Raw genomic sequence first — 22,296 nt, forward strand, 5'->3', positions numbered from 1 at the left:
TCTCAAGTCCGTTCAGTCTCCTCCTCCCCAGTCCGTTCTCTGGGGCAGACTGACTGAGCGCTCGGCCAATGAAAATCCCCATAGCTTTCGGCTCACCCAATAGAAGCGTCAGCAGTGGGAGCGTCGGGCCAATAGGGCTGAGGGGGCGGGGCGGCGCGCTGCTCGAGCGGCGCTGGCGGGCGGCAGCTGTGGGCCGCGGTGAGGTGGGTCCGGTCCGGTCCGGTCCGGTCCTCGTCTCTCTCTTCCCTTCTCGTGGTTCCGTTGACCGCGGCGGAGCTGCCGCCCGTACCGAGCCCTGCGGGAGCTGCCGGGACGGTGCGGGGGGAGGCCGGGGGGCGGCGGGTGCAGCGCGGAGCGGCTCCCCCGGGGCTCGGCCTGGGGCTGCCATGGAAGGCCCGGCTGGGCACAGCGCTGCGCTGTGTGGGTAGCGGCCCATGTTGGATCCCTGTGGGAGGAACCTCCTTAACCCCCCAGCACGGCTCCGCTTGCTCCGAGTCTGGCCACGTACCGATGGTTTCTTTGGGTTCTGTTGCTCCCCCCATACAGGTGCAGCAGCCGGATGGAGGTGCGGAGCTGTGCTGCTCTCGGAGTCCTGTCCGTCCGCCAGGGGAAGCTGCTGCTCCAGCGCTGCTGCTGCCCCGATCCCTCGGACCTCGAGACCTTCTGCCCGCCCCCCACACGCACGGACGGGCGGTGCCGTGCACGCGGCTCTCGGGGGAGCCGCTGACTTTTGCCCTTCCAGGAAGGCACCAAAGTGTCACGGTGAAAATGTCAACGTTAACATCTTCCCGAAGAAATACTTGGGGTTTGCTATCCGTGCTTTAGGGCTTCCAGTGTGAGGAAAATAAGGGTTTGCATGTGGCAGCCTTAACACAAACCTGAGTTCAGTGCAGCAGGACTGCCTTAACTCTATCTGTGACTGGTCAGATGGGAGATGGGGCTTGGTGTCCTTTCTGGCCTAGTTTAAGCTGAAATATTGGTTATGAGGAAATCCTCTTTTCCCAAGGAGCACTGAGGCAGTGGCACAGCTGCCAAGAGAAGGGGGGAATCGCCATCCCTGGAGCGGTGGGGTTGTGGCACTAAGGGACATGGGCATGGGGGGGGTGCAGTGGGACTTGGATGTCTGAGAAGTCTGTTCTAACTTTAGTGATTCTAATGGTAATTAAAGTAGTGTTATAAAGTGATTAGTAAGAGTTTGTTAAAAGATATATCAAAAGTTGTTAGTATAACCACCTCTTGTGGATCTTGTGTACGTTCTCTGGTTATTCTTTGTAGCAAAACACCCTTGTTTGTTCACACAGCGCCTACCTTGAGAAGTTTTGGTGCGCACTTTGGGCTCTCAAATAATGTTGAAGGTCTGCTGTCCCCAAAGCCAAAGCCTTTCAGATTTGTGATTGCCAAAACACGTGGGAGGCAAATGATCAGCAGCAGATTGCAGAACTTAATCTGCTCTCTCCTCCCCCAAATTGTTTGCTTTGATTTGTTTAGTTCATGAAATAATCTAAGCTTTTCTGTGTTGCAAGACTGCCTGCCTGCAAAGGATTGGATGCTCTACAGAGCTCATTTCTATTTGTATTTGTCACTGTTTCTGCAGTGGTTTTGCCATGGAGAATTTCTAAGATATCTTCAAACTTTCCTCCAAGATCCAAAGGCATTTACTGGAAAGTAATAGAACAAGAATTACTGAACTTTCCATGCTCATCCAAAGGTTTACCTAACAGGATTTGCAGTGTGTCTTTGGTGCCAGCTACTGCTGAGCTAAAGGCTTCAGACAAAGAACTCAGGAAGGTGCCAGCTCACATACATGTATCTACTTGAGACAGTCTCTCTGTGCTGTATGTCAAAGGCAAAATGGCAACTTGTCTCTAGTCTGAATGTTGAAGGCTTTTGAGTGCTGCAGCCAGTTTCTGCTGCCATCAGGCCACTAGTGGGGCGCAGGCTTGTGAATGCTCATAGCTTTCTTTTGTTTTTGACAGAAATGGCTCAGGAAGAGATGGAAGTTGATCTCCAACCAGTGGTGAACTACTCCCTAGAGAACCAGGGGACGCTTTCTGCAGAGCCCGCTGCTCACACGGCACTGTCCTCTCAGGTTGCAGCGCTCAGCAGCGGAGGAGGCAGCCCTATCGTTCTTTCTGACGATGAAGTTGTTGTCGTATCGACTGCTGATGCCGCAAGGGAAGCAGCTGCTGATCCTGACCAGCAGGCGAATCCTCCCTCAGCTCTCATCGGACTGCTGAGGCTGCAGGGGGCGTCTGACCAGCACCAGCTGCTGCCTGGGCCTCAGGTTGTGCTGCGTCTGCGAGTACGAAGGGCTCGCAGGCAGCCAAGAGTCGGTGGTTCCCAGAGGACAGTCAGTGCCAGGTAAAGCAGAAGTGAAGCTGTGTTTGAGCTGTGCCCTTACCAGTTCTCATACTGGTTTAAGACTGCCTCGATGCCTGGCTTGTAGAACCTGGCTTGGTCCAGGTGTGTGACTGTGGTCAAATTCCGAGCACCTCAAAAACCTCTTAAGCTCACTAATGACTCTTTGATTTCATCTGATGATGTCTTTGCTTTTTGTTAAATGAACCCGCCCTTCTCAGTTCTTCTGTTGGCAGCGTTGTTGTTGACTGGAGCACGTTACCTTGCTCTGCCAGATTCCTGTTGGTGCTTCCTGCAGCAGATCTGGCTCTCAGCAGTCCCAGCCAGCATTTAGCTCAGTGGAGCTTGCACTCTCTTCTGCGTTTCACCTTTGATTTGAGGACTGCCTAATTAGGTGACAGTTGCTGCAGAAACTTTTGTAAAGAAATGCAAACTGACATTTATCATCTTTTTTCCTCTGTAGATTTTTGTAATCTCCAAGCAAAGTGAAAATTCTGTGTTTAGGGCTGTTAGGGATGAGTTTAAAAGGTGATAAGTGGGCACGCTCCCCAACTAGAAAAAGAATCCTATTTCTGGTTTGTTTGGTTTCTGTCTCATCTTTTGCAAATGCCAGGGGTGAAGTTATAATTAACTGGAGTGCTGGCTTGAAATTCAGTGAGACCGAGATCTCTTCTCCTCCTCGATGATTGCACGTTGCTGTACTGCTTGCCTGTAGATTGCTTGTGAAGGTCACTGTAGTTCTCCAGGCTAGAAGCAGCCTAGCAAAAACTGCTTGGAATGTGAAGGATAATTGAGATGATAGCTGGGTTGATGTGGGAAGAGGGAGGGTGTTGCTTTCCAGGGATAAATGTCTTGTGGACAGGAAAGGGAGAAGGTGGACTAACTAGACACTGTGCAGTCAGTGGATTGAGGCTCTGATACAAGCCTGATGTATCTAAATTAGATATCTAATATTTTCTGGTGGGATGGGAACCAGGTCTGTGTTGTGATTGTAATTACAGTGTAGGAGTTCCGTGGGCTGCCAGTCTGTAGTACTTAAGTCTTTGCTTATTTTCTCTCCAGCCCCACCAATACCCTTTGCCAAAATAAAGTCATGTGTAGTGATGGCATTTTCTTGAGCAGGCAAGATGAAGCTGCGTGAAGATGTTGCTGTGTGATATTGCTGACTGTGTCCATAAAGCGGGCGATTGCATAGTATTGCCTCTTATTAATACAGACCTGCTCTGGTAAAATTTGATACTTTCCTGTTTACCACTAGGGCCTGTGAGATTTTCTTCAAGCAAGCATGGGCAGCATACCAAGCCTTCAGTTTACCTGAAATAACTGTGACCTTTATTTCTTCCTTCTCTGGATGCAGGGCAGCGTTGGACAGTTACTTTCAGATCAGCAGGACACAGGAGCCAGCTACAATACCAGGTTCACATCTGGAGCCCTTGCATACTGTGAGGAGCAGCCAAGAACACAGATCACAAATCACAGAACTGCAATCAAGTGGCTCCGACAGCAGCACTTCTGAGGAGGAGGAAGAGGTGGAGGCTGCAGCACCGCTGCCTCCAGCAGCACAGCAGACACCTGCAGCATCTAGCCCAGGTTTGTGCTTCGTTTGTGCTGTGTGGATATTAGATTTCAGAAACTTATTGTGCTGCTTCAAAACTCAGCAGGGAAATACTCTGGAGCTTCACAACAGCTGGTGCTAAGAGATCATTATGCCCACAGCTGATGGGAGCAGGTTGCTACCACAAGGCTTTCTGGCAAGCGGTTCCTAAGAACAGTAACAGCAGTGAGTGATTGTCACTGTCATCTTAAATCCAATCTTTTTGCTATTTGCAGGCTGCTGCTTATAAATAATCCTGGAAGTGTTCAAAACAACTTGAAAATCTGAGGTTATTACTTAGAACATTTCCTCTGTTACCTGCTGCTGAGGAGGGATTGAAGACATCAGCTCGCATCTCCGTTTGGAGGCCAGCAATGCTTTCACTTTTCAGAGGAGGGTCAGATTCAGGACATTTTACTTTAAGCCAAAGTAGAAAGAAAACAGCAATTTTAATTCCTGTAACTTTCTGAGACGCTTAACTTAGGAGACAGAGGTACAACAGCTTGGTCTTTTTATTTTTCCCTCAGCTTTTTCTTCCTCGATTCAAACTTGGATTCACAGGCTGTCTGCACTTCAGTGACTTGGCTTGTGGTGAACATACATATTTTATAAAGAGTGACAAACAGTGAATTCAGTGTTCAGAGGTTTTTGATAACTAACGAATATAAGAAACATATTTCTCATTTCTCAGTTTCTTAGAGACTCCAGTCTCTAAAGAACATCCTTATGCTTCAGTCTGTTTTTGTTTTGTTTTTCATTAGCCAGCCTATCTTGATGTTTTTTTGGGGTACATCTAAGAGGCCACTTTGATCAGATTAATTCCACTTGCTTTTAGCTCGTCTTACACGTGACAGGCGCTCAAGCTGTTAAGTGCTGCCTAATATTGTGTGAACATATGCTCTCTGTTGGGTTTTCTGGAATCCCCTTGTCTTTTCTTCCTTATGTAAGCTGCTGATTCCTGCTCATCCCAGAGCTTTAGGGACTGAAATTATTATTAGCACAAGGCAGTGTTAGGTGATACTTCTTCACTGCATTGAGAATATCTGCTTCGGGTACTAATTGTGGCTAATAACTCTTTTGTTTGTCAGGAGGCTGAGGGAGATAGTGCTTTCTGCTTCTTTTTAGTATGCTAGGGGTGGTAATCCAAACTGAGCTCTGCTGTGTGCCCATGCTTCAACAGAAGGGCTAACAGGCACACCACAAAGACATATGGTGCAGCAGAACCAATAGTTCAGATAACCATGAGCTGGAAAACTGCTTAAGTCAGGGTGAGTTGGACAGATAGCATATGGTAAATGCCTCCTTGGCACGTGGAATATTTATACTTAGATCCCTTGGCAAAGTAGCTTCTCCATGTTGATATCTGTCTTTCTCTGAGCACAATGGTGCAGGTCTGTAACCTTACTTTAGCCTAACTGTTGATCTGTATGTAGCTGTATTTATTCCTAGCAAGCCCTCATAACAATATCTGTCTTCTAAAGCTCTCCTTTGTCACAGAATGTGCTGGAATTCTGGATATTTCTATAAAAGATAGGAGAAAGTTCTTCAGTACTACAGTTGTTGAACAGAAGGGCTTACATGTCAACTGCCCAACCCAAGGATGTTGATCTGTGGTTCAGTGTGTAACCTGTGCCATTGTTATACTGCTTATATCAATACTGTGATCATTATGGATCAAATCAAGGAGAACCCCTCTTCTCCCATAGGTATCAGTTTATTTAAACAATGCTTTCTTTAGTTTCCAGTCAGGATCAAGCAGAGCTGCCTCAAATGCTGCCTCAAGCTCCCGCAGAACATGGAAATCGTGAAGATGAAGAACTTGAAGCCCAGCAAAAGCAGGTGAGGTGACCTAAATGCTTTTGGAGGCAGATTACATGTGGTAAAAAATGCATTTGCTTACAGAGGGTGTTTTTTAAACCTTAGAGAACTCCACTGAAGAAACAGGAGCCACCAATTCCTGCTGCAGCACTGGAGGAGGAGGAGGGGGACACCTGTGCCATCTGTTTTGAGCCATGGACCAATGCTGGGGATCACCGTCTGTCAGCCCTGCGGTGTGGGCACCTCTTTGGTTACACTTGCATTGACAGGTGGCTCAAGGGGCAGGCAGGGAAGTGCCCCCAGGTAAAGTGGGCATTTCTGTGCACTGGGAAGGACTTGCTCTTGGGTGACTTGTGCTGCAGGCATGGTCACCATAACTGTTACATTTATTTGCTCTACAAAGATGCCACCTATGCCTGCTGTCAGAAATAACAAAAATCACAATTATTTTGATGCATCTGGTGCAGGCACAGCTAGCAGTGCTTGAAGGGAAAGATTCTGTCGTGGATTTTCTTCCCTGAAGTAGAGTGTTTGTGACTAGCTGGCTCAGAAGCCTGCTAGTTTGAACTCAACCTGTAATTGGTTTCAGAGCACCGCACTGTTCCTGGAGTGTGGGAATGGCAGACAGATTCCTAGAAGCAATTAAGCGTAAAGAATGCACCATTGGACTAGAAATCTGTCTGAGAACCATTTTCAGTAGGTTTAACTGCCATTTTTGAACTGCATTTGCTTTTGCAGCCTAAAGATCAGGCTGTTCAGGTAGGTTTCAGAAAGTGAGCTGAGAAACAAGCCACGTCCTTTACTTGCAGTTGCAATTGGTAGATCTGCTTCTAAAGGTGCTTCTTTCTGCTGTTCTTTCCATGTGTTTTTTGTTTCCATACTGGTCTCCTTTTGAGTAGGTCTATGATGACAAAAAAATATGTCAGTGAGTACCACGTAGATGGGAGTTCAGCTGTCCTGCTTTCCAAGGCAGTATCTGGAAGATCAGTATTTCTTTGGCTTTCTCATTTTGTGAGTTTTAATGGTCTTGCTTGACTCTGTATAGGATTCCCTCCTAGCACAAGAAGCTTCCTGTTGCTGTGCACTCAGGTTAAGCCTAAAGACCCACTGTTAGCACAGTAAAGGCCCAGACCTAACGTGTCTCATCTATTACAAGTGTGTGTAAGCTTTTTGTCTGCTCTGTGCCCAGGCAAAACTCTGAGACCTCTTTTGCTCTTTGGCACTTTGCTTTCTTCATGAACCTTAACAGGGCTAAGGGTACTTCTTCCTGATTTAATGTGGTTTTTTTTTGTTTGTTTTTCATATCATTACTGAAAATTTCCTGTGAGAAGTCCCTGTTCTGGAGACAACCTTGTAGCTACATCATCTGCCTTCATTTTCATTCGCTGTCCTTTGCGGCTGAGTGTTCTCTAAATGAATAGCACCAAGTTGCTGTGTGTGCTGCTCTGTATACTAAGTGGCTTGAGTGCAGTTACTGTGAAATTGCAGCATTCCAGATCCTGTTGGTGACAGCTGTTGGCTGCCAGAAAAGCTGCCTTTGCCACTCGCTGCTCTGCAAAGCAGTTTTCTGAGGTGTGGGGGGAGTTGTCTGGTCTGAAACTGTCACCCTTGGTTTCTTCATGCTGCTAAATAATAGAGAAGTCTGCAGTTTAAGCACACATAACAATTTAGCTCTCCGTTGAGTTTACTTATTTCAGTGCTCTCTGCCTCTTTTCCTATCAGCCAGGTATGTTTGCAGCACAGGAGGATTTCAGATGCTGTAATTTCTTACAGGTCCCAACGCAGGGAGGTGCTGTTCCTTTTTTCTCAAGTATGAACTGGTCATGGCAAGGTGCACAAAGTGATTGAAGCATCTGACTCTGCTTGTATCACTGAAATCAGCAGAATGCCAGTGTTTGACACTGTTACAGGAATGCTCGCGTGGATTTGGGCCTGCAGGGTTTGATCAAAGGAGTAGGAAATGTAAATCAATGTTGGGAGGAAGTTTGAGTGCCCAGGTTCTGCTCTTGAAGCAGCCAATCTTGATGCTTTCCAAGGTTTGGCTGTTATTCTGCTTTAGGTCGTTTCTCCTCCTTTCTGTGGGTTTTCTGACCGTGCTGCTGTTCTGGTGCTTCAGCAGAATAAATGTAGAGGAAAACAGGCAGATAGAATCTATTGCACCTTCAGTAATGCAAGGTCTGATCTGCCACTGCAGACCCCCAGCAGTGCCTGTAGGATGGGGTGTCTTACAAACACACTGTGACATTAAACAGACAGTGCTTCCCTTCAGAACTCTTAAGGAATATTCAGAATAGTAACCTAGCAATTTGTAGGGATGCATAGCCCAATTAGTGGTGTTCTTGTAACAAACTGATGGTGTCTTTTTCTTTCAGTGCAATAAGAAAGCAAAACGTTCTGACATCGTGGTCCTGTATGCTCGGACTCTGAAGGCACTGGATACCAGTGAGCAGGAACGCATGAAGAGGTACGGAGTGTTCCTGACATGTCAGGGAAAGCAGCAGCCTGGCTTTTACTTTATTCTTTAATTTCCTGTATTACCTAAGCCATTTTGTGCATTCCCTTGGGGGTTATCGTGAGTGTGGCTGTTGTAGATCTTGCTGTGTTATCTGTGCCTTCCTTGTAAGGAGAAGTTTCTTTTGGAACGGGAACACTGAGTTTGCACTTTGTGGCACTCGGGTTGCAAAAGGTATCTTGTGCTGGATCATGAAATGTTGTGGCAGGAGAACATGTAGGCTTGTTGCCAAAAGCTGTATGTTGCTAATTCATCATTAGATGAGAAAAGCAAGGCATAATTAGGAATGCAAGGAGGGTGAGTAACTGACCTTTTCTGTCATCTTTTCTGCATGCATTAAGCAGAGTAATCTCTCCTATGAATCACTTTCCATCTTGCTTTGTCAAACTCTTCATGTAGCTTTACTTTCAAAGGTCAGCAAGCATTGCTGTGATTCTACCCCCTCTTCCAACTTCAGTGTAGACTTTTGTCCTCTGAGAAAAGGAATAGTAGGAAATGGGCATGAATTTTTTTTTTGCTGTCACAGATACTATTTTGAAATTGCAATGCTGCAGACTTCTGAGTTCCCCTGAATCTTGTAGTAAATAGAATTTAATTGGGTCTGCTGTGGCATGTTGCTGAGCATAAAGCTGGTCTTCAACACTTTTTTAACAGAAACCTCCCCATCCTAGTAATTATTAATTAGAGATGTTTGAGGAATAACTATCACAAGGGGAAGATAATCACTGCTGCTTAATGTTGTTTGAACTGTGCCTTTAGACTGCACAGATACAGCAAAACAAAGCACAGTAAAACTTGTTTTCACATCCTCAGAAGGCTTTTGAGTGCTTAAATCTTGTTGTTCCTTAGGTAGAGGTGACTAACTGCTGCATGTGTCTCAGGTTCCTACAGCAGCTCTTCCCACTTGCTATCCCATCTGTCCCCTGGCTGCTGTTGGTTGGGAGGCAGACAGCAATGACTGCCTGTCAGTCTCACTCACTCACTGGCAGTGGATACTTGTGGTACGTAGCCACCAGCAAAGTACAAATGTGGACACTGATACATTCATATTGTTTGCACATAGCCTTGAGTTGGGTGTGAGCTTATGTTTTTGACCCTTGCATTCAGAAGAGCTACCCTGCTGATTCTGGATGCTTGTCTGCAATGGTTCAGTGCAGAGCTTCATCTGTTTCTTATGCAACCAAGGAATAGCACGGTGAAACTACACAGAAATGACAGAACTCTGTGCTTGATAAATGTGCAAGGCTAGGTCTGTGTATTTTAAAGGTGCTTAGGCCAGCTAGATCTCCTGCTTGGGAACTGCTGAAATAACCAGAGAACTGCAGCTTTTGGAACACAGGATGCAGCGTCAACATAGACCCAACATGCAGATATTTTTAAGGAGTGATGGTGTTTCTTTCCCGCTTTCAACTATTCCTTCATATGTAAAGTACTTATGAAAGCAAAATTTAAGCATGTTTTCAAAACAGCTGCTGCTAAATTGTTTATATGCACTTTTAGGCTCAAGATGAGGTGGTAAGTTGAATTTTTATACGGGCCTATTAGGGCCACTCGTTATCCAAAGGATTGTGTTTGGACTCCAGAGGGAGAGGAAAAAGGCACTTATTTCTGTGTAACAATAATTGAGTCATGCTGTACCACTAAGGTGAACATACTGGCTGACTATAGCACCAGGTACCCTGTTCTTTCTGAATTTACCCAAGTGGGACCTGTGTTGGAACAAAGTCCAGGGACAGCAGTCAGCAGAGGAGCATCCCAGAAATACCCAGCCCTAATGTTTGCTTTTTTTTCTGTCTCTCTCTCTCATCCAGCTCTTTAGAAAAGGAGCAGAAGTTGCGGAGGCAGGCGGAGCTGGAATCTGCACAGAGCCGGCTGCAGCTGCAGGTTCTGACAGATGAATGCAGCAAACTGCGTAAGCAAGTCCAGGTGAGTCTGACTCTCCTGATGCACAGAGGACTCCCTTTTTCCCCAGCCTGTCTCTTGCTTGCTTTCCTTACAAGGCCTCCAGATCTAGTAGGATTTAGGGAACTCAACTGGTCAATCATTCTCAATATCCAAGGCTAGTGTAGTTATGCACACTACTTAGTGCTGACTTCATTTTTGTTTTGAAGACTTAAAGTCACAAGTGCAGTGTAACAGGAGGTGTTCTTGGCTGCTGGTGTTGCAGGTTGCTCCTCAGAGCTTGTGGTGGCTGCTGGCAAGGTCTGGTAACACAGTGCTGAATTTGCCCCCCTCGTTTTTCTCTAACTGCACCAAAATAAGCATTGAACATCTGTGATATAATGGAAGGTTTTTGGTAAATAGTTGGTGAGGAAAGCATGCTTGTGGCCATTCACAAACATAAAAACAAAGCAAAGCAACCAAACCTTAAATGCATTTCAAAGGTCAATGAAGATTTGAGCTAAGCACTTCCTGCACCGTGAGCCTGTCATTGGAGTCAGCTGGGATTCTACAGCTGCTGAGAAGCACCCCTGTCCCTTCAGAATACACTGAAAAGAAACGACTGGTTGCTAAACAGCAACTTTCTTCCTGGCTTGTGCAACATGTAGCATTTTGTAACCTGCTACAGCTGCTTCCACCGGATTTCTGTGAAGCTGAAGCTGTTTGCCTTGCTGGAAGTTTCTGCTGTGAGTTACCTGATGTGTTGCATCAGCACTGGGTTTTGCAGCCGGTTTGCTGTGTTTTTGTTGCATGAAGTAGGTCATAACTTGCCTAATCTCTCACTGTCTAGTATCTTGCTCAGCTTTAAGCTTTTCTCTACTTCCGGGTCTTTCAGAGCCTTGGCTATTTATGTCTGTACATTAAGCAACATCCTTTTTTGCCAAAGTTTTTCCAAGTGATGTAACACAGGGCTTTATAGATTGCTTCCTAAATTCCTTTGTGAGGCTGTATGCTCGTCGGGGTGTGTGAGAGAACTGGTCTGGTCTGCTATAAACTTTGTCTTAAGAACAACAGAAATAAGATAAAAGTGCAGGTCCATAACATACATCTTCCTGCAATTCTTTAGGTGTTAGATGATAGAGTATCCAGTCTAACTGAGTTGAAGTCGCGCGTTATAAAGATTAAGTACCCTGTGTCCTTAAGCTCCATTTCAGTATTTATACTGCATTCATCACTGTCCTGCCTCACTTGATGTGAATGCTAGAAGCAATTTGAAGGTACTTGTTTGTACTGTGAATGAACTGGAAGTAAAAAACAATTTGCTGGGGAGCCATATATCAGCAGGAAGCATAGAATAAGCTGCTAAACTGTTGGGTTATATGCATAACTAATTCCTTATGCTATGGGAGGTCAGCTAGTAAAGCAACTACTTAGATTCACTTAAATAGGAAGGGACCCACAGAGGCTTCCAGCCCCAACCGTAGCTGGGTAAGTTCAGTGTTGGATTGGGTTTCTTGGGCCATCAGTGTATCAGCTGATGGAAGCAGACTACGAAACCTCTCTGGACAATGCACTCATAAACTGTTCTCACTGAGAACTGACCTTGTTGCTTCTGACATTTGCTGCCCTTGTCCTTTCAGCGAGTAGTATGGTTGAGTGTACAAGAAAATGTGTTTAATTGATGTACAAAGGTGGAAGCCACCACAGAAAGCACTGCTTTGGGATTACAAATCTGTGAAATACCCAGACATTCAGAGGGACTTTCAAAGTGGAAAAGTCCAGTTGCACATGACTTCATTGGAAGAGTTGTGCCCACTAATTACGCAGACTTAAGTCTTAGAGAAAGCATAAAAGCATATGCCATCAGTTCCCCCCGTAGCCCTTGTATGTACCCTTCTTTGTTGTTAGTGTGCATGAGAACTACACACTGTGTCATATTGCTTATGACCCTTTTTCGTGTTTGTATGCTTTTCTTACACAAAGATGAGCTTGCTTCAGCTTTCTTATGGTAGTGTGTATTAAAAATGCTGTGTTTCCAGGCTCCTTGGCTCAGGTTTGATGCCTCTAGTGCTGCACTGCGGTTATAGGGTCATGCATTTATCTCTGTTAAGTGCAAATCTTAGGCCACGTAGAGCAAGATAGTGGGCATGACTTCTCTAAGAGGTCTGTGGGAGCACAGCCAAAGAGTGGCTGTCATCTGATAACTGCTTTTGTCTTTAAAGCTTTGTATCAGCTATTACAACCCTTAATCTAATACTTGGAAGAAAACTGGCTTGAATCTGTTGTAGCTGGTTTTCCTTTCTTATTCGTTGTTCTCTCCTATTTCAGCTTTTCATGCATATTCCTCTAGAAGATTTTTGCTGGATATCCTCTTCTGGAACAGGTTGCTCAGTGAGGTTGTGGATGCCCCTCCCTGGAAGCACTGGAGGCCAGGCTGGATGGGGCTGTGAGCAACCTGGTCCAGAGGAAGATGTCCCTGCCTATAGCAGGGGGGTTGGAACGAGATGATCTTAAAGGTCCCTTCCAACCCAAACCATTCTATGATTCTTTCTCTAACTGTTACTTTGTCATAGCAGGAGCCAGGTAGACTGCACAGCCATCAGCTTTTCCTACTGAAAGTGTCCTTCTTGGGCACAGTTAGTGGGGTTTGTTCTTTGGTGCAGTGTTTGTAGTTGCCTTGGTAATGTCCCCAGTTCCTGCTTCTGCTGGGTTCATCCTTTGGCTGTAAATGCAGACATCGTTCTGATGGTCTTTGTGTTTTTAATTGCCTGCCTTTCTTTTTAATGAAGATCTTGCATAAAATTGAAACGTTGAGTGCAGGTGGAAAGAAGAGTTTTATAAATTCCCCAGAGCAACAAATATTTTTAATCTCCTTCTCAGTGGGGGTGGCATCTTTCTGCCTTTCAGAAATAGGGCTTATTAAATTTTTGATGAAAAACTGCTCTCTTCTATGTTACCTGTGTACATACTGACTGCTTACTCTAAGCCTGGAGCTATAGTTTCTGATTGTCAGCATCCTGGCACCCCTTACATCCCCCGTCCTCTCCAGATCTTTGTCTTTGCTCATCTTGAGTCTTCAGGCTCCATTTTTTAATGTCACAGGGAATTTGGAATGCAGAATTGGTTTGATGCAGAACCAATCAGACCTCTGGAAGACACCAGAGCTGCTCTCCTCTGGAGCAGTCCCCAAAAGCTATAGGGCTTGGTGACAGCTGTTAATGTAGAGCTTGATATTTGGTCTTGCCTCTTTGAGAACTCTTGCCTATGCTCGTACATAAGTTAGGTGATATTGGCTGGCTCGGTATCGAGGCTAGCTTGCAATTTACTAATATATTCGTAATATCTCTTGTGGCCCTTAATTGCTTAAAAATGATGCAGTATTTGAAGCATAACCCAAGTTGCTCAGACAACAGAAAGCAACTTTCTTAACATGTCTATCCTCTCTCTAATATCAATGGAGTGCTGCTTTGCCTGGTTTTGCCCTTGGATCACAGTGAGTTGTTCCCAGAATGTGTTGTGATCATTTACAAGTGATGCAAATGTAGCAGTGCCACTCCTCACATCCCCCCCTCCCCAAGTCCCCCCGTCCCCCCCCCGATGCTCTCTGTGGGAAGAGGAGTTGGGGAATATCTTGTTTGTGGCTGGTGCTGTGATGGAAGGTGTCCTTGGTGAGGGCTTTGCATCCTTGAGCATCAGTTGAGGTGAAAGGAGGCGGGGATGAAGCAGAAAACAAGGCAGGAGCTCTTGAGAGTTGTCATTCCTGGAATTCGCTGCCTGGGATTTACAGGAACAGGGCTGTCTTCATTAAATAGAGGGTGTTGCAGGAAACAAGTCAGTCAATGTTGAACCTGAAGGTTTTTTTGGGGTTTTCTTTGTTGTTGTTGTTGTTTTTTGTTGGTTTTTTTTTTTTTTTCCTTTATGGGATATTCTGGAAATTCTGGAAAATGGTTCTAATTGACTGTCTCTTGTGGCTGAGCTGCATGTAGTACTTGGCAGTTAATTCTCCTCTAAACAGCATTGATCTGGTAATAATTGTCATTGGCTTTTCTGTGTTGTCCCAGAGCCCTCTCTTCTGATACGTATAATAACAGACTGAGTAGATTCAACCAGAGCCTGCAGAACCTTTCAATGCTTCTGTTGCTCTTGCAGTCAGTGAACAGGGAAATGCAGTGTTTCAGAGTATGGGGACAGAGCAGTCCGTATTCTTTCTCCTTCTCTGAGAATGGGAACACCTGAAGTACATGGATCAGGTAGCACAGGGTGCCGCATCTCCAGCAGAGCATTAAAACTCTCTGAGCTCTCTTTCCTTTGCAGGAGCTGAAGGCTCTGATGGCTCAGCACAATGGCAGTGCTTCTAAACAACCCGGCAGCTCCCGCACCTGCTTCCCAGGTGGCCTCCCCTCCAGCCAGAGCCAGCGCAAGTACCACTTGGAGAAGGTTTTTGTGGTGTCTCAGGCTGGGAACTGCAGAGTGATGGCCTACTGTGACTCGCTGAGCTGTCTCGTGGTATCGCAGCCTTCTCCACAGTCCACTTTTATTCCTGGTAAATGAGCAGTTGAGATCTGGGGGTTTGTAGGCGATACTGGTTTACAGAAGTTAAATGTTTTACTTGCTCCCTGTGCCCTCTCTATCTGGCTTTACCTTTGTATGTGCCATATAAATGGGGAGCACTCACAAGTCTACCTCTGGTCTGTGCTCCTGCTTTGGTGACCTCTGCCCAGAGGGATGACTTATCTCCCCCCCTGCTTCTGCAGTGGGATCCTAACAGGGGATCCCTGTCTCAAGTACCACATCCTCAGGAAGGTCCAAAGAATAAGAGGTCAGCACACAAGGACAGGCAGAGTCGCTCCTGTTCCATGAGCAAGAAATGTTCCTTCTGTCATAGGTGGATTGGGCCGCATGCTGTCAACTAACTCCTTTTTAAAAAGAAAACAGACTTTTAGTATGAAAGGTAGGAGCACTGTCTCCCAGTGTGGGAACAATAGGCCAAGAAGCCTGGGCAGTGCTGTTTCTGTCTGCTTGTTATGGCTGGGGCAAGTGAACTGACACCTGGCTTTGTTCCAGCTTCCTGTCCTGGTGAGATAGATGGAGTGTTATGAGTCTGAGAGCCTTTATTTGCAAAGCACTTTTGTGCTTTCTGAATGGTGAAGCTTGTTTTAATCTCCAAACCATTAACCAAATAATGTGCCTTATCTCAACATAAGGAAATTCCATTCACTGTATTCAATTTGCCTTATTCTCTGGAGCCTTGGAGTGAATCTCTCAATGGAGGCTTTGTGGCATGCAGGTGCAGTTCACCTGTAGGCATTTTACGCTGTGACACTTGTTCTTTTAAATTGCCAAGTAATCCTAGTGTGCATATTTAGGAGGAACTGTCTAAAAAGCAGCAGCTCGTGTAATGAGAACTGTAACTAACACTGGGATTGCTCTTGCTGGCTTGAATACTTTGAGATTTTACACTGTTGCTGATTGAATTTAATAATGATTTGTGTCAGTTCTCACTGAGAACAGCAAATAAATTGGATGTGTTCACCCCACCACAGCTTTTAATTTGGAGATGGTAGATGGGACATAGAATTGCTAGTTCCAGGTTCCTCAGCAGTTGCTGGTAGGCATCCTGCCTCACACACAGGCTGCTTTGCAATAACCTGCCTTATCCTTCTCGTTAGGGTGTGGTGTGAAGATGATGAGCGTGGCCAACCTGAAGAGCAGTCAGTACATCCCCATCCACAGCAAACAGATCCGGGGGCTGGCTTTTGGCAGTCGTGCAGATGGTTTGCTGCTGTCTGCTGCTCTGGACAACACTCTCAAACTCACCAGGTGAGCCTTGCTGGGGGAGGCAGCATTTCCCAGCTTGAGCATTAATTCTGTGCAAGAGACTGGACTGGATTTTGTATTTGTCTTGTAGCTCTTGCTCTTCTGTGCTTGATTTTCTGCTCCTGCAGTGAAATGTGGAGCAGGGGAGCTTGTATAGCATGAAGCAGAAGCTGTGTTTAGGTTGAGCACTTTGTTCTCTGTGCTGTTGTTGGCCTCTCTGACTTAAATCTTGTGGATTGTGAAGTTCATCTGGGATATGAAGTGTGTGCACAGCATTGTTGAGCGTGTGCTGGAAAAGCACAGATTATCTGGAGCTAGCAGTGACTGAAAACAGCAGGTTGAAGACAGTTATGCAGAGGGTGAGATGTGTTTCTCCATCCCTGGTGGAATTTTCAGCATATGAGTTTGCGTTTTCTTGCTATTCTGTGCTGCCCTTCAAGCTTAAGCTAATTCAGAACTTTATCGGCCACTTTGTCTTATTGAGTTGCAGCAATGTGTCTGTCAGTATGGTCTTATGCAGAATATGTCATGATTAAGTAGTCCCCATTCTCTCCCACATGGGAGACAATGAAGAGAACGTAATTCCGTAACAAACATGTGAAGAGTTCTTGCTTTTCCACTGGTGGTACTGTGTTTAAATAGTCAAACAAGTGTTTCAAAATTGGTATCAGAGGTGGACAGTTCTGTTTAAATCAGTGTGCCAGGCTTATAACCGCTGAGGTTGGTGTCGTGGCTTTCCTGCAGAGCAGCCTCTTGTTGCAGGAGCTGCTTAAGCTTGATTTCCACATCTGCCTCTCTCTGCCTGATGGATTGCAGTGGAACTTGTGAATGTCATCAGAGCTTCTGCATTTGTGTTTGATTCCAGGGTGCTGGGGTGCAGTGGTTGCTTCAGCAGCATCTTTGTAGAAAGAAGAGTCTCCCCCTTGGTCACCTTCCCAGTTACTGATCTCCTAGTCATCCTAGAAAAGGAATTATCCAAGATGTTAAGTCCCCCCCATTCATGTTTACAAGTGTTTAAAATAGCACAAAGGCTTTGTTTTCTTTGTCCTTGCTTTTAACTGGTCTCTGTTCTGATACAAAACGCCCTGACAATTCTCTCTAGCCAGGTCTTTGTGGTTGTTCCCTGGGAGCAATTACTTCTGTGGACTTCTGCACTTAATTGCCTTCCTCCTAGTGAACCCCATGAGTTGTAAAGGGGTTATTTTGTTGTGTTTTCTTCTGTCTCACTAGAGTGTACCAAGCCTATATTGGTAATGCCACCCTTGGCATAGGGTAGGTTCTATAACAATCTAGAAAAGGAAGCATCACCCTGAAAGAATTATGACCCCCTTCACAAACAGCATGAAAGAGATTATTCTATCTAGATGATCCAGAGTCGTGCAAAGAGTATAGGATTAGTAATTTAGTATTCAATCTAAGGAGATTAGTTTTTAAGTCTGGAAGTAGGAAGAAGCCTGATTTGCTTCCTGTGGTTGCACTACTTTCTTGCCAATGGGTGTTGTGCAAGGGACCAACAGTTTGTTGGTTTTTTTTTTCCTGCAGCTTGGCAACAAACACTGTGGTACAGACATACAACACAGGCCGCCCTGTCTGGAGCTGCTGCTGGTGTCTCGATGATACAAATTATGTTTATGCTGGGTTGGTCAACGGCTCCATCATGATATATGATCTGAGAGACACCAACTGCCATGTCCAGGAACTAGTCCCTCAGAAGTCCAGGTATGGTTTGTGTATGTATAACTGGTGTATGTTAAGCCGAGCATAGCTCCCTCCATAAACCATACAGAATTGTGATCATCTGGATTGTTTTTACATGAATCTGTTGTTCAAAAACTCAAAATTCACAAAGCATGAGGGGGTGTTTTCTAATGTTTCAGGGTACATGTGTAGTTAGTATGGGGTACTTGGCCAGTGCATCTTGTTAAGGCATACAGCCATCAGAAGGACCCAGCAGTTGTACATCTGAGCAGCAGAACCAGCTGGGTTTTGGAGCTGGGCTTGGTGTTTCCTTTGAAAAGGAGAAATTACAAAGAGGTACAGGACACTGATACTTCCAGCTCTTCTACTCAGAATCAAATGTTGATTTAAGAGGATATCTCAGAGGATATCCTCAGGTAAGCTATGTGGACCTGGCCAGCCAGGTTGGTTTGGTCTTCGCACTGCCCAAGTCAATCACAAGCTTTAATGCTTTAACCGAGATTTAATGCAAGGCAGGCTGAGATGGGGCCCAGCTATGTCAAGCTGCTGTTTTAAACAATCTGAACATGTTGCTTTTGTCACTTGGCCTGTCCCTTCAGTGAAGGAAGGGACTCACAACTAAGTTCTCTACTGATGACTGCTGAAGCCTGTTGTCCCTGTTTGGAGTGTTAAAGCTATGGGTTGCACCACATCTGGTGTATGCTGTGTGATGTATATTTAAATATAATAATAATATGTAATAATAATAATAAATATAAAAATATAATATATAATATAAATAATATAATATTATATTAATTATATTTATATAGTTATAATATATTATTATATTAATTATTATTATATTAATTATATTAATTATAATATATAATATAATATAATAATAAATGACTGTAGCCGACAACGCTGACTCTTGCCAATCACATTTTCAGGTGTCCCATGGTATCACTGTCTTATCTGCCTCAAATGGCCTCAGCCTCTTTGCCCTATGGTGGCATACTGGCTGGGACCTTGGAAGGGGCCTGTTTCTGGGAACGGAAAGCTGGAAACTCCTACCGGCCTCATCACCTGCTGCTGGAGCCGGGTGGATGCATCGATATTCAAACAGAGACAACCACGCGGCACTGCCTCGCCACATACAGGCCCAGTAAGTAACAGTGTGTCTCTGCAGTGTGTGTTTTTTGCTGATGCTCGGTCCAGCTGTATTTGTTGGTTCATCAGCAACTTTGGAGCTGAACACCTACCCGAAGGTATGGTATCTGCCTTGACCACGGTAATGGGTGTTTGCACATTAGGTAAGAAACAGGTGAGGGCGAGAGGAGGAGGTAGCTGCAAGGTGGCTTTGCTTGTCTTCCTATAGTTATACTTGCCCACAGTTAAATTTTTCAAGGGCTACCTTTTTACTTTTGCCCCACAGGTAAAAGTAACCCATGTGTGCGTTGTGTCCTAATGGAGCTGACCTGCAGCCCGCTGACAGAGGCCTCTGAAGATGTGGTGTGCTCTTCTAACCCTGTTCAGACTTTCAGTGCTGGACCCACCTGCAAGCTGCTGACCAAGAATGCCATTTTCCAGAGCCCAGAGGAGGATGGCAGCATCTTTGTGTGTGCTGGTGATGAGGCATCTAATTCTGCCATGGTATCTCCTGTTCTTTTCAGTGTGGGGAATTTTATTGATATTCTTTGGGAGAGAAGCTTTATGGGTCACAGCATTGATGTGTTCTGGTGGGAATTACCTTGTCACAAGCACTACTCTGTGCTTTCCTGTAGCAGATGGTACTGATAATGTGGGATATTGGCCAATATCAGCCTGTGCTCCGCATCCATGGAAGGGAATGTAGGCACTGAGCCCTGTTGTCTGCCAGAGGAATGTGACTGGGCTTGTTGCAACTGAGCAGTGTAATGTGATTGTTGTAACTGAGCCCTGGTGGGGTAGCTAATGTGCTAAGTGCTGTGAGGGGTGGACATGGGCTCATTAGGGAGGAGGGAAGGTGAGTGAAGCTTTGTCCTTCTTGTGGAGCGGCAGCAGAGGTGCAGAGGATGGACAGTAATGTGAGAGCTGATGAGCCAGGATCAAAGGAGGGGCATAAGGGAGACATTGTGGGAATCTGTTACCCAAGCAGGCTGTGAAAGCAAAGGGCTTCTTGAAGCAGATTGAGGAAAGTCCCCAGACCCTGGTTTTAGAGAGGTGTAAACTTCACTAACAGTGGAAGGGCACAACAGTGAGTTGCAGGCAACCCAGAATGTTTCTGGAGTGCATCAGGAGCAACAGCTGAACAGAGGTGTCACATAAGATGATGCTTCCCCAGGTCTGCTCAGCAAACAAGAAATAATATAGACAGATCAGGAGAATGATTTGAATAAAGGAGGAGCTTGCAGCTGAACCTCAGTGCTAAAAGTGCCTCCAGGTGGGATGCAAAACACTAAGCTTTAGAGCGCAAGGATCCAGCTGTCTAGGCCATAACATCCCAGCTTGGATACAGGAATGTTAGACTGTGTCAAAACCCTCACTGCAATCAAGGTAGGTTACAGCTGCTGTGTGCCCTTTGTCTACAGATGTGGACGTTTCCTGATAGCAGGTTGGTTGGGCAAAATTGACCTGTACTGGTTCTGTGCTGCCAGAGCCAGGTGTGGGTGAAGCAGCGCTTTGCTTACAGGTCTCCCAGGGAGGCTGAGGCAGTGTTTGCTGCTGTGGACTGAGTGCTATGGGAGGACAGTTACTTTCTTTGGAGAGAAGCTCCGTTTTGGATGGGGGAGGAGAACCCTGCAGTCATGTTTTCTGTCCCACAGCTCTGGGATGCTGGCAGTGGCTCCTTGCTGCAGAAATTGCAGGCTGACCTGCCCGTACTGGACATCTGCCCCATGGAGGTGAACCAAACCCACCTGCTGGCTACTCTAACAGAGAAGGCAGTGAAGCTCTACAAGTGGCAGTGAGCAAGTCCCTGCAGTGCCCGCCCTGGAGGCTTCCCATGTGTGCTGCTGATGGACCCTACAGCGACAGCACAGTCCCACACTTGGTGTCCTGCATGTGCTGCTTGCAGGAGGCAGGAGCTGCAGCAGTCAGGAACTGGGACGCAGAGGTGCCTGGGGTGCTTCCCGTCATCCTCCATCCTCCTTTTTCAGGTCTGTCATTATTTCTCCATTGGTCAATTTTCTACAGTCAAGCTCAGCAAGCTGCCTCAGCACAGCAAGAATTCTTGGCCCGTCTCCAGCGTGTGTTGCTGCACTTTTTCCAGTGTGAATATATTAGAGGGATTTGCAGATCTCTTCTACGAATCAACAGAATCAAAGGAACTTGAAGACCCGCGACTCCCACTGTACTCTCACATGGATTCTTGCTGTGATTACTGGCTGATGAGAAGCTGACAATGCTGGCATCTCACCAGCATCGCTGATGCTTGGTGTTAAAAGCAGGGTCACTACTTCAGGTCACATATCCCCATGTTCTTTTCTTGAAGGCAGAGGGCAAAAGCAGTTAGCAGTTCCTGGGGAGGAGAGATCCCATGTTGTGGCCATGAAGAGAGCAGGCTTGGAATATCTGCAGAGTTCTTTGTTTTCTCTCCCTGTGAGCACATCTATTTTTTGCACTGTAGCTGCCTAACCCTGTCCCCACCTCCCTCTCTCTTCCTCCTTCACCTGCCACCAACATCCAAGCAAACTTGGGCAGCGTGGTTGTGGAAAATGGAGGGGAGGAGCAGATACTTGTACTGCTGGCTGCTGCAGTCTGTGTGTCCTTCCTTGAAGCACTGATGCACTGCAACAGCCCGTACAATGGAGGAGAATGCTGTAGTGCTTCAGTGGGGCTGCCCACGGGGATCAGCCCTGGCTGGTACAGTTGATACTTGGCATCTATCCTGTGAATATGCTGCAGGGTGAGAATGCCTGTTTCCAAATCAGATCACAGAACAGGACTTCAGTTTCCTTTCATTTATCAAAAGCAAAGCTGTGAGGATGTTAGAGAAGCCCCAAAGCCAGTCCCTGTGTTGGCACCATGTCACGGTATCTGTCCTGGGCACATGGAGCTCGCTACCAGAACAGTTTTGTTTCCTGGGACGTGCAAGGTAGGACCTGTTTGAGTCTGCTGAGATCTCTGCTTAACTTTGTACATTGATGTCTATTATTTTATTTTTCTATGTTGTAAAAATAAAGTGTTGATAGTTATCAAATGGAGTCGGTGCTGCTGTACCATAGGAGCAGCTCAGCAGGATACGCCACCTGTCTTTTGTGAGTGAGTGGCTCTGTTTGCTTGTAAGCTTCCTCACATTTTGCACTAGGGTTCAGACTGAAGCATTGGCGTTCAGTGGATGAAGAACCCTTCATCCTCTTGGTAAACAGTGCCTCTGAGTAATGGAAAATAGAGGAGGTGGGGATCTGTGCCCTGACATGCTTATCTAATGCTCACAGTGACCTCGGGATGAACCCAGCAGGTAACAGGCAGTGCCTGGGCTGTGCTGGGCAGGAGGGGAAGTGCTTCAGCTTCATCTTGGTGATTATCCCACCTACTGAAGCGTAATTAATTGGAGGGTCCCCAGGGGTTGGATTTGCTTCTGCCCACCATGTTTGAGATGGCATCCAGCCGGGCGCAGCTCAGGGAGAGGCAGCAGAAAGCAGGGGAAGAACTG

The 22,296-nt window shown here is 46.0% G+C and overlaps 1 protein-coding gene across 3 annotated transcripts; it reads left to right on the forward strand.

The window, feature by feature from the left end:
* Positions 1-142: 142 nt before the first annotated feature.
* On the forward strand, positions 143-21,840 carry RFWD3 (ring finger and WD repeat domain 3). Of its 3 annotated transcripts, none has more exons than XM_015873609.2 (14): positions 143-203; positions 547-770; positions 1,977-2,361; positions 3,716-3,948; positions 5,691-5,791; positions 5,876-6,073; positions 8,143-8,234; positions 10,094-10,208; positions 14,478-14,706; positions 15,833-15,983; positions 17,523-17,699; positions 18,611-18,825; positions 19,096-19,313; positions 20,465-21,840. In XM_015873609.2, exons 3-14 carry the CDS (start codon positions 1,979-1,981, stop codon positions 20,606-20,608), a joined length of 2,256 nt encoding a protein of 751 aa, XP_015729095.1. In that variant the 5' UTR covers positions 143-203; positions 547-770; positions 1,977-1,978; the 3' UTR covers positions 20,609-21,840. The 3 variants fall into 3 exon arrangements, with proteins under 3 accessions (XP_015729095.1, XP_032303012.1, XP_015729093.2); XM_032447121.1 differs by having other exon boundaries at positions 547-762; XM_015873607.2 differs by having other exon boundaries at positions 149-203; positions 547-805.
* The last annotated feature ends 456 nt before the right edge of the window (positions 21,841-22,296 follow it).

Source organism: Coturnix japonica, chromosome 11, assembly GCF_001577835.2.
Source record: "Coturnix japonica isolate 7356 chromosome 11, Coturnix japonica 2.1, whole genome shotgun sequence".
NCBI classification, from domain to species: Eukaryota; Metazoa; Chordata; class Aves; order Galliformes; family Phasianidae; genus Coturnix; species Coturnix japonica.